At 42.8% G+C, this 12,108-nt stretch overlaps 1 protein-coding gene across 4 annotated transcripts in view; it reads left to right on the top strand.

Annotated features, from left to right (window-relative positions):
* Nucleotides 1-12,108, top strand: part of PHF20 (PHD finger protein 20) — a 158,081-nt gene that overhangs the window by 21,698 nt on the left and 124,275 nt on the right. For all 4 annotated transcript variants that reach the window (XM_054045843.1, XM_054045842.1, XM_054045841.1 and 1 more), the window contains exon 3: nt 11,693-11,864. In XM_054045843.1, the coding sequence (XP_053901818.1) occupies nt 11,693-11,864 (172 nt within the window). The remainder of the gene's footprint in view (nt 1-11,692; nt 11,865-12,108) is intronic.

Raw genomic sequence — 12,108 nt, 5'->3', positions numbered from 1 at the left:
CCTGTAAGTGCTAGGATTTGCCTCTGTAGCCCTTTTTTTTTTTTTTTTTTTTTTTTTAAAAATAGGCGTTACATTAGCTACTCTCCACTCACCTGGTACAGAGGCTGGCTTAAACAATAGGTTACATACTGCAGTTAGTAGTTCTCAATTTCATATGAGTACCTTCAGAACTCTTGCGTGAATACCATCTGGTCCTGGTGACGTACTACTGTTTAATTTATAGATTTGTTCCAAAAGCTACTCTGTTGACACCTCAATCTGGGACAGTTCCTGGGATTTGTTACCTAAAATGAATGGTTTAGATGTGGGAGTCTCCCTCACATCACGTGCGGGGAAGACCAATGCAAAGAATTCATGTAGCTTCTCTGCAATAGCCAGGTTTTCCTTGCGTGCTCCTTTAGCACCAATGTCATCCAGTGATCCCACTGTCTGGCAGGCTTCCTGCTTCTGATAGATTAAAAAAAAAAAAAGCTGTTAGTTTTCGTTTTTTGCTAGTTGCTCTTCAAACTATTTTTGGCCTGCCTAATTATACTTGACTTGCCAAAATTTATGCTCCTTTCTGTTTTCTTCAGTAACTGCTGTAACTGCTTCTGTTGCTGCATGCCTCTTGGCTCAATTTTGCAATTCCGTGTGGCATGTTCTCTGCTCAATACAGGTAGTTCTGGAATGTAATTCTGGAAGCTACTGAGATTCTTTCTCCCCTTTGCTATGAACCTCTGAAATGGAGCAGGCAAGGTCTGTCTTTCATCATTTTGGGAGAGACAACATAAAACAAATATTTATTTGAGTTTTGCTATTGCTCTATCTGGAACTGCTCTACTCTGCTTCCTGTTCAGCTGACTCCAGGGTTCATCCCATCATGATGCTATACTTTCAATAAAATTGTCATTGCATGGCTCGTGCATTGTGAACTGGACCTTTATGTCTCTCATTCTACTTCTAAAATACTTTCAAATGTAATTATTAGATCATATATTCAATAAAAAATATTGGACTTGGCAGGGTTTGGGCCCGAGAATGCTGTGGGGCCTAAAGTCTGCGTAATTTAAATGGGTGACACTGGAGTGATTTTGGCAGTGGAGTGATTTTTCCAGGCATCCCTTTTGGATGATATTAATTCTGGTTAGAGGAGTTCCTGAAGCCAGTCCCAGGTCCTCTTTATTCCAGTGGGGAGTAGGTTACCAGTCTATTCCTAACTGATTTTATAGAGGCAGTTATGGAGCGATGCCTCCCTCAATCGCTCATTCCTGGAATTGCACAAAATTAATGATGCATTTCATAGAGGTCCCATGTGATAATTAGAAATAAATGTACTAATGCCTCTTGGATTTGTACATTGATTGTTACCCCCACGCTGCACATCAACCCAAGTCCACATTAAAAATTAAAATGGTCAGGAAATGTAAGTGCATTTCCAACAGCAATATTAACATACATCCACCACAAAATATATTAAACTTGTCAACTTTTTTGTGCAGATCATAGTCTTCTGCAAGAGTTGCAGATGCTTAGCATCAGTAAAGATTTGGCTTTGAGATTTTTTTTTCCCTATATAATTACTCTTTCCTCCTAAGCTGTGTATTTTTAACAAAATAATCAGCATTCAAATGAAGGATTTACGAGGTTTTCTTTTCTATTGCATGTAGATACAGTAACTGTTAGTATTTCACAAGCTTTTGCGTCGTACATGTAGGATTTAGATTGTTTTAAGTAGAAGTGTAACTGTTTTGTAATTTGTATTCATTTGAGCTATCCTCCAGGGCCTTAATAATCTTAAAATATTATTTTTGCTGAGAACTGGATGTACTTGCAATTAGATATGAATAAAATATCCCTAGAAGTACGTGCTTTGTGTGTGTGTGTGTGTGTGTGTGTGTGTGTGTGTGTTTAGTAGTACCTTGTAGTCAGTTATGGCAGATTCATAATACTGTTACATTTCTTTTAATAAATGAGAATTTGCCTAGAGAATTTTCACTTCTGTGCTACTGATTAGAAAGTTTTCAAATTTCTAATTGGACAAGTACAGGTAAGTTGAACACTTTTTTCTTTTTTTGCATAAAACAACAAAAATCTGATTCAGAGGCAAAAGTATTGGTATTAAGCTGTAAGTGTATTTAGGGTAAGAGATGTATTAATGAAACACCCACTTATAGTACTATAGCTACTGAAAAGAGTTAATATACAATTTCACTTAAATGCTTACAGATGCTACAGTGTATGTTCATTTTGTAGCATGTTTTATTGCATTTTTGTTTCAATTGACTTTCATGATTCTGGATTGTCCTCTTATATAGAATAGTACACCTTACCGCAGGATGCTGTGTATCCATCTAAAGTTGTAGTGAAAAAATTGTTTGACATTCAAATGTAGTATTTGAGAAGTATGTGGTCATGTAATTTAAGACTCTTCTAATATATGTGCACAAGGAGCAGAGTAAAGGTTGTGTTGTGTCGTGTCATCTTGAAATTTGTGATGTTTATAGCTTTGCTTGCCTAATCATGCAACCATAATGTTCTCTAAAGGTAGCTCAGTAGACTAAATTTCTTTTAGTTTGTTTTTAAAAAATAAAAATAAAAGTTGAGGTGTTTAATGTGCAATTCATTTATCTGTGTGTCTGTCTTCAGCCAGCCTTTTCTAGGCGGCACTCTGGTTCTGCTGCCATGTGCAGGAAATACATGAGCTTATGTTTAATGGATGATACTGGTATGTCTGCCTCTTCAAAATGTCTGACCTTTGTTGCTACAAGTACTAGTGCAGAATGGGAGAGAGAGCACCAAACAAGGCCACCCCTTTCTCCAAGCAAAGGCAGGTGACTTATGTATGTTGTAGTTATAGGCACTGGTTTATGATACACTGTCACCAACTATTTGATAAAATTAACTCTGTACCAAAAGTTTCTAAGAGCTAGTCAACGCTACTGAAATGCTTTTGGCATTCTCAGCTGGTAGGAAGGTCTTGTGTGTGTATCTGGACATGACAGATGAAGGGATTCATTTTCCAGTTCTTGTCAGAGGTCATTCCACCTTTCATGGGTCCTGCTTGATTGAGATGGAAGATGGTGGTAGGTAAAATATGATAACGTTTTTGTTGACTTTGAAGTCTGTCTTCAGGCTGAGCAAGATAGAACATCTTCATTCTTCTTGGGGGGTAGGAGTAATTGTGTATCTCTAGAGTACAAACCTTTTATCAATGTCTGTTGTGGTCTTATGCCAAATAGGTCATAGCGATTGAGATACCTTATAGATTTGAGAGGGAGCTATGCAGGCTGTGAGACCTAGCTGTTGGCAGTTTTTTAGATTTGGTTTCAATAAATATTTCATGGATGCTTCCTATAGGGGAGAGATCCTGGAGCACTGGGCCAAGGACATGAGCTGAGGCCTGAACCAGAGGCTCTGAACCAAAGTTAGGCCATGTATTAAAGTAGATGTTCGCAAGTTCACTGTCCAATGTATGACATTGGCAAAAGTATAACTAGTGTTGCTAAAACATAGGCGCTCCTAAGAAGTAACAGATACTGGGTATATGTGAGAACACACTCCAAAAAATAGCCCAAGAATATCCTGACTGAACACCAAATAAGAGGATGTTTTGCCTGAGACACCTGGAGCATGATACAAGGGGAGTAACAATCAAATGTCATGAAACACATAAAGAGATAGGTAAGTTGTTTGTTTCAGTCTATAAATGTTGGGGTACCTTGTTGTAACCTTTTGTGTGGGACATGCAGATGGGACAGCAGAGACTCCTGCGGACTGAGCTGCTCCTTGCCACAGGGCATCTGGCCGAGTGCCTTTTTTTGCCAAACTTGAGTCTGTGGTCTTTCTGGGTAGTACTGTCGAGGTCTGCTGAACCAACTATCTGCGCTAGATTGGGACAGCAGATGGAGAGCGTGCACACACACCTAACTGACCACACTTCCTAATCTATCATCTCTCTCCATTTGAGAAAATTGTAGAAGGTGAATGTCCCAAAAGTGTTACGTAGCATTGTGACCTCCATCTCTTTCTGCTGTGTATAACGGTTTGTAAAAAAGTTTCCAATAATTTTGAAGATATCTTCTGGTTCTTCTTTGAGTAGATGCAGATGTGAATTCCACTTAGGTGTATGTGCATGCTGGAACCTTTTCCCTAGCAGTACCCATAGAGGGTCAGCACTTGCACCTCATGGCTGTGGCCCCTCCCCTGGCTATATGAGTGGGTGACAGCCCTGCCCCCCAGTTCCTTATCGCCCATGGCGATGAGAGTCAGAGTTCTGTGTGGTTGTAGTCTCACAAACTCTCATTTAGTGGTAGCCTAGTTTATTGTTGTGTATATAGTCAGTTACTTGGGGTAGGTCTACACTTACCTCCGGGTCCGGCGGTAAGCAATCAATCTTCTGGGATCGATCCCGGAAGTGCTCGCCGTCGACGCCGGTACTCCAGCTCGGCGAGAGGAGTACGCTGCATGGACGGGGAGCCTGCCTGCCGCGTCTGGACCCGCGGTAAGTTCGAACTAAGGTACTTCAAATTCAGTTACGTCATGGGGGGTTAGTGTGGACCAGCCCTTAGTGTTCCCTGGTGCTGCCCTTACCAGTGTCTCTCCCTTTTTGTGGAAGGACGATCCCCAACAGTGACTCACACACAGGATGCTTGCTTTGTCTCAGCAAGGCCCACCTTAAGGAATACTGTTTAATTTTTAAATTGTTTAAAAAGTGGAATCAGGTGGTGCTGGACCTTCGCCTCAAGCAGTACCTGTTTGAACAAGTTATGCGGCCTTATCTGGTACAGAGGCCCTCCTTGGGCCGAAGATCGCCCTCGGGCTCGGAGAGTGCTCCCACCTCTTGTTCTGGGACAGGTGCCTCACTGAAGAGACAGAGGAGCTGTTCCTTGTCAGCACCAAAGAGGAGGTCTCTTAAGACTGGGACGCTCCAAGTGACTGGAGGAAAAGTGCAGACCGGCACAGGCCCAGTTCTGGATTATATTCTGCACCTCAAACTTCAAGGTTTGTTCCTGTCTGTGCCATCCCACACACCAGGTACCTCTGATCTTCCTCGTTACCAAGAGAGAAGGGCAGAAACCTCATACCATTGACTCTAGTTCTGGCCTCCGGGTGTCTGTTGAGTGTGGTACTGACAAGGGAATTACCGGTACCAACTGTGTCCATGTTGTTAGCATGCCAGGCAGCTGCAGCCCTCTGCCTTTTGGTCCCGACCTCATTGTTGGTCCAAGACTTTCCCAGGGCTGTGCCGCCTATGACCCCTCCAATGGAGGAAGCCGCCAAGACTTGTGTCTGTCGGCGCTGCATCTGGATGCTTCCCTTCTGTGTTGGGGATGGAGTCAGTGCAGGGAACCTTGGCCCGGGACTCTCGTTGGCCTGCTGCATTCCACACTTCAAGTTGGTTCCCGCCTTCCCCCTCTCCCACCCTGCAACATTGCCACCTTCAGGTGCTCCAGTACTGATGTTTGTTCCAGGACCGCCCACTGCCTGTGGCCCCGGCATGCTCATACTACCTTCCTTGAGAGCACTGATTCCCGCTTCTTTCTGGGCAACAGATGAATTGGACTGCCTACTGGCTCTTTCAGGCATCACTCTGCTTATGTTGCCAAGATCGTGTGGCTCTGATTCAAAATTGGAGTTGTCATCATTCCACTCTGCATCACTTAATGAAATTCAGGGGCCACCAGTGAACCAGTATGGCTTTCAGGTTTGGCAGATGCCCTGTGGCCGGGACGGAGGTCCCTGGCCTGGTCCCTATTGGTCACCAATGTCCGATTCCAGTGGTTCTCAACCTATTTACCATTGTGGGCCGCATCCAATACTACCTGTATGGCACTGAGGATGTCACATGGGCCGCAGCTGTGTGCTGATTGGGCTGCGGGTTGAGAACCACTGCCCTACTCCTATTAGTGGCCTTGGACTCAGTGAGATGCTCCTCATTCACAGAGATCCCACTTAAAGCTGAAGTCATCCTCCGGGTTGACAGTGGTGGATCTGAATCAGACTTAGGCCAGGCCATCGGTGGTCTTCCTCCCCACAAAACTGCTATTGTCCTCCTCCCGGGTATGTCTTCCTGGGAATGAGAGCTGGTTTTGGGTCAGCCAAGATCTTTGTCCTTGTTGCCGGACAGTGCTGCGTTGCTGAGTTCATCCTCTCCTTCTATCCTGGAGGACTTTTAAGGCGTACCAGTAGACGCATCCCTGGGCATCCAGGCAGAGTTCCTCCAAGAGAACACACACAAACTGGTGGACATTTTACAGCCTGCCATCCCCTGGAGAGTGGGCCTCCTGATCAATGATGCACTCCTCGAGCCGATGAGAGCCCTATGGAGGGAGTACACAGGCTGTGGTAGTGAAATACTTGAAGTGCTGCTTTGGTCCTGTGCAGGGATGTCAGGGGTTCTGTTCCCATCCAGCCTAGAACTCCCTGGTAGTAATGATGGTAAATGACAAGGCCTGGCAGAGTAGGTTCGTGCCTACCGCCAAGGATAGACACTCCAACCAGTTGGATGTTGTGGGCAGGAAGGTCTATACCTCATTGTCCCTGCAGATGAGGATTGCTAATGAATAGAGGTCCTACCAAATTCACGGTCCATTTTGGTCAATTTCATGGCATAGGATTTTAAAAATCCTAAATTTAATGATTTTAGCTATTTAAATCTGAAATTTCATTGTGTTGCAATTTTAGGGGTCCTGACCCAAAAAGGAATTTGGGGGTGGGAGGGGTTGTGGTACTGCTACCCTTATTTCTGCGCTGCTGCCTGAGAGCCGGGTAGATGGAGAGCGGCGGCTGCTGGCTGGGAGCCCAGCTCTGAAGGCAGAGTCACTGCCAGCAGCAGCACAGAAGTAAGGATGGCTTGGTATGGGATTGCCACTCTTCTGTACTGCTGCCTGTAAAGCTGAGCCCTTAGTCAGCAGCTGCCACTCTCTCTGACACCCAGCTCTGAAGGCAGAAGCACAGAATGATGACATGGTATGGTATTGCCACCCTTACTTCTGTGCTGCTGGTGGCGGGGCACTGCCTTCAGAGCTGGGCGCGTGGCCAACAGCTGCTGCTCTCTGGCCACCCAGCTCTGAAGGCATAGCAGAAGTAAGTGTGACAATACTATGACTGCCCTAAAATAACCCCTTGTGACCCCTTGCAACTCCCTTTTGAGTCAGGACCCCCAATTTGAGAAACGCTGGTCTCCCCTGTGAAATCCCTATAGTATAGGGTAAAAGCATGCAACACCAGATTTCACGGGGGGAGACTAAATGTCACGGTCTGTGATGCATTTTTCATGGCCATGAATTTGGGAGGTCCTTACTAATGAAGAGACTTTACAGGTCAAGTATGACTGCCTAAATTGGTCAGTCATGGCTAAATTTGAAGAGCAATTGTCCGAGCTGGCACGTGAGGAGTTTGAGGTGTTGGTTGCAGTGGGCTGCTTGTCCTAGAAAGTCCCTGCAGTCTATCCTTGAGGTTGTGGACACTGCGGCCAGGTTCATGGCCTTGGCAGTAGCCATGAGGAGGGCTTCCTGGTTGCAAAACTTTGGGGTTGCCCTAGACGTCCAGTAAGCCATAAAGGACTTGCCCTTTGATGGCTGAGTCTTGTTCTCGGACAAGATGGGTGACACCTTGCATTCCTTCAGGGATTCCAGGGCTGCATTGAGGTCCTTGGATGTGTACATGCCATCCGTGCGAAGATGCCACTATGGGGCGCAGCAGCAGTATCACCCACAACCTGCCTTTGTGTAACGTTGTCCCTGAAAAAATGGACTACCGTATAAAAAGGGATATATCCTAAAAAGAGGAAGCAGTCGGGTGCATGCTTTGGGCAGCTCTCAGTCTCTCCCTTGGCACAGGCCATGTGCCCATTTTTTACTTCTTTGTCCAAAACAGTGGTCCAGTCATTCCTCAATCCTCCCATCCCTTTGGCCCACTTTTACAATGCTTGGGACTCAGTTACCTCCAACAGCTGGGCCCTAGACACTGTAAGATCAGGCTACGCTATCTAGTTCCTCTTCATGCCCCCTTTCCTCCTCCTTTTCCGTCCCTCTTCAGGGATCTCTCACAAGACACTGCTTGTTGAGCAGGTTAGCTCTTTGAAGTTGGGAGCAGTGGAGGAAGTTCCGCCGGTACACTTGGGCCATGTTTTTTATTCCCGGTACTTCCTGATACCATAATCAAAGGGCGCAATGAGACCTGTTCTCAACCTTCGTGGCCTCAACAACTTAATCAAAGTACATGAGATTCTGTTTTGGCTATCCTCCTCGTGCTGTCTCAGAACGACTGGTTCGCTGCTCTGGACCTTCAGGACACGTACTTTCATGTGGCCATTCTGCTAAGCCACTGGAAATTTCTTGTGTTTTGTGGCAGGAGAACGCCACTTTCAGTATACTGTTCTCTCGTTTGGCCTCTCTTCTGCCCTGCTTTTTGATAAACAAAAGAGAGAGTATGTGGTGAATTGAAAAATACAAGTACTGTAGTGCAATCCCTTTGTCATGAAAGTGCAACTTACAAATGTAGATTTTTGTTGTTGCATAACTGCACTCAAAAACAAAACAATGTAAAACTTCAGAGCCTACAAATCCAGTCAGTCCTACTTGTTCAGCCAATTGCTAAGACAAACAAATTTGTTTATATTTACAGGAGATAATGCTGCCCTTTTCTTATTTACAATGTCACCAGAAAGTGAGTACAGGTATATGTGTGGCACTTTTGTAGCTGGCTTGCAAGGTATTTAAGTACCAGATATGCTAAACGTTCATGTGCCCCTTTATGCTATGGCCACCATTCCAGAGGACATGCTTCCATGCTGATGATGCTCATTTAAAAAAAAAAATGCATTAATTAAATTTGTGACTGAACTCCTTGGGGGAGACTTGTATGTCCCCTCATCTTTTTTACCTGCATTCTGCCATATATTTCATGTTATAGCAGTCTTGGATGATGACCAAGCACATATTGTTCATTTTAAGAACACTTTTACTGCAGATTTGACAAAATGCCAACAAGGTACCTATGTGAGATTTCTAAAGATAGCTACAGCACTCGACCCAAGGTTTACGAATTTTCCCAAATCTGAGAGGGATGAGGAGTGGAGCATGCTTTCAGAAGTCTTAAAAGAGCAACACTCCGATGCGGAAACTACAGAACCCGAACCACCAAACAATAAAATCAACCTTCTGCTGGTGGCATCTGACTCAGATAATGAAAATGAATGTGCGTCGGTCTGCACTGCTTTGGATTGTTATTGAGCAGAACCAGTCATCAGAATGGAGGCATGTCCTGTGGAATGGTGGTTGAAGCATGAAGGAACATATGAATCTTTAGCACATCTGGCACGTAATATCTTGCAATGCCAGTCAGTGCCATGAGAATGCGTGTTCTCACTTTCAGGTGACGTAAACAAGAAGCGGACATTATTATCTCCCTCAAATGTAAACAAACTTGTTTTTCTGAGCGATTTGGCTGAACAAGGAGGAGGACTGAGTGGACTTGCAGGTGCTTAGAATTTTACATTGTTTTGTGTTTGAATGCAGGTTTTTTGTATCTAATTCTGCTTTGGTAAGTTCAACTTTCATGATAAAGAGATTGCACTACAGTACTTAGGTGAATTGAAAAATACTATTTCTTTTGTTTTGTACAGTGCAAATACTTGTAATAAAAATAAATATAAAGTGAGCACTGTACATTTTGTGTTGTAATTGAAATCAATATAATTGAAAATGTAGAAAATATCCACAAATATTTAAATAAATGGTATTCTATTATTGTTTAACAATGCGATTAATCACGCGATTAATTGTGATTAATTTTTTTAATCGCTTGACAGCCCTTCTTAAATCTAATGAACTGCAGGTTTAGACAAGAGCATGCTTACTTGCATTACTCCTTGATCAGACAGAATTGCTGAGTTCCTGTTGATTTATACCTTAGAGCTGCTGGAATGAAATAGTTAAGTTGCCCCTGTTGGGGGTTCTGAAAACCTTGGGTAACAGCTTTGAATGCTTCAGAAACTGTAATTTGGTCTTGGAGAGATTTAAAACTTGAGTATCTTTTTAACTATGTCTGTGAGGTTTAGCCTTTAAAGATGTTGGTACATAGCCTCAATGTTGAGATTTTGGATGTGTTCTCTTGGCACTGGCACGTGGTCAAATATAATAAATGGATAGAAAGGATATTGTGGCAACCAGGGGGGACCAGGTTGAGAAATTATGTAATTTATCCTTGGGGAAAAACGGGAGTAGTGTCTATATATCCATGAGGTTCCTGTCTGCACATGTCATGCTGTTAAATGGTGGTAGCTGCAGTGAGAGGTCTGCCTAAAGTTAATGTGTTTCTGATAAGTCCTTGATAGGTTCAGTCACTACTAATTGTTGGGTGATCCCACTTGCAGTCCAGTATTTCTTCTATCTTATGAAATAGATCTGTCAGTAGATGAGGAGGTGTATACTGAACCCAGAATGATACTTCACCATTTATGAGGCTGTCATTGTGGGAAATTAGAGGCATGAGAGAAGTGCAGGTTGAGCCAAGTTGGGTTTAAACAATGCATAAACGTTAAGGAGAACATAAAGCAATTTATAATGAAATGATTTGGATAACGATAGGCTGGTTATCATGACACCAATGCTGGGCAAAGGAGTGGAACTGCTGGTTTCAAACTTTATCCATAAAAATTTATTGTGATTGAAAATAGGTTCTTGTCAAAGTACAATATCAGATTGGTTGGAAAGATTACAAGTTTGAATGGTAAGGGTAACTTGTGTAATATATTTTTCTGTTAGATAATTGATTTATTACTTCATTATTTATTACATGAATTGCCTAGGGAGGTTGTGGAATCTCCATTACTGGGGATTTTTAAGAGCAGGTTGGACAGACACCTGACAGGGATGGTCTAGATAATTTATTCCTGCCTTGAGTGCAGGGGACTGGACTAGATGACCTCTTGAGATCCCTTCCAGTTCTGATTCTATAATTATATCCTGGTTTTTTTTTAAAAAATGTACAAAATCAATATCCCTATTAAATTAATTAAATTCTAATTGATAAATCTCAAAGCTTGTTTATAGAGGGTTTGAGTAAGGTGCATCTAGTTGAATGTACCAGAGTCTCAGTGCTATTCAGTATTGATCAGTAACCTGAAAGGAAATATGAAATTATTGCCTAGTTAATCAGCAGATGACACAAATTTGTGGATTGGTAAATGATGATGACAGGTCATAGATACTGAGTGATCTGGATCACTTGGTAAGCTAGGCACAATCAGTTAACAGACTTGTATACTTCCAAATATAGATATTGCCATGCTAGATCAGGGGCATGATCCAGTTTAGTCCAGTATGCTGTCTGAGTACTAGCCCTATTGATTGAAGAGGCATCCCAAAATTGTGTTCGTGTCTTGCTACCTTTGTTGGAAAGACAGTGAGATAAAACATAGTTAGACGTTTATTTGGATAGAAGAGAGGTTTCATTTTATTGTTTGTAGAAGCTATACATAAAACAAATGACATAAAAATAGAGAAACTATGGGAAAAGGCTGTTCCCATATCTTCAGGTCTCGGTACCACTACAGAGTGCTTAAGCATCATTTTTTTTCACTTTTGATAGTGTCAGCAGAACAACTAGATATATGTATGGCCTTATATTGTAATCATCCTACTGATTTTTGAGGCATCTCATTTTATTCTTAACCAGAGTTATTTTAGTGAACTCTTTATTTGTCTAGGTATCCAGCTCATATAGAAGAAATTGACTATGAAGAAGGAAAAGTGCTTATCCATTTCAAACGCTGGAACCACCGATATGATGAATGGTTTTGTTGGGACAGTCCTTATCTGCGTCCCTTAGAGAAAATACAGTTAAGGAAAGAGGGGTTACATGAGGAAGATGGATGTGGCGTAAGTTGAAAACAGTGTATTCAATGATTTCCCATTATTCAGCTAGTTACGTACCAAGTCTTTTATGCATCTAAACCCATTAAGGTCCCTGAATGCAGCATGTACATGGCCAGATATAGTTTGTGATTGTTATAGCTGAGTGCTAACAATGTCATTGGTGTGGTACAGCCAGAGGAAGGAACAGTTCCTGCCTGAAGGAGCTTACCGTCTCAATAGAATGGTGTGAACTTTTCTTTTTTGCATG

This window comes from Malaclemys terrapin, chromosome 12 (assembly GCF_027887155.1).
Source record: "Malaclemys terrapin pileata isolate rMalTer1 chromosome 12, rMalTer1.hap1, whole genome shotgun sequence".
Taxonomy (NCBI): domain Eukaryota; kingdom Metazoa; phylum Chordata; order Testudines; family Emydidae; genus Malaclemys; species Malaclemys terrapin.
Note: the sequence above shows the minus strand (reverse complement) of the source record. Positions and strands in the feature narration are given on the sequence as shown.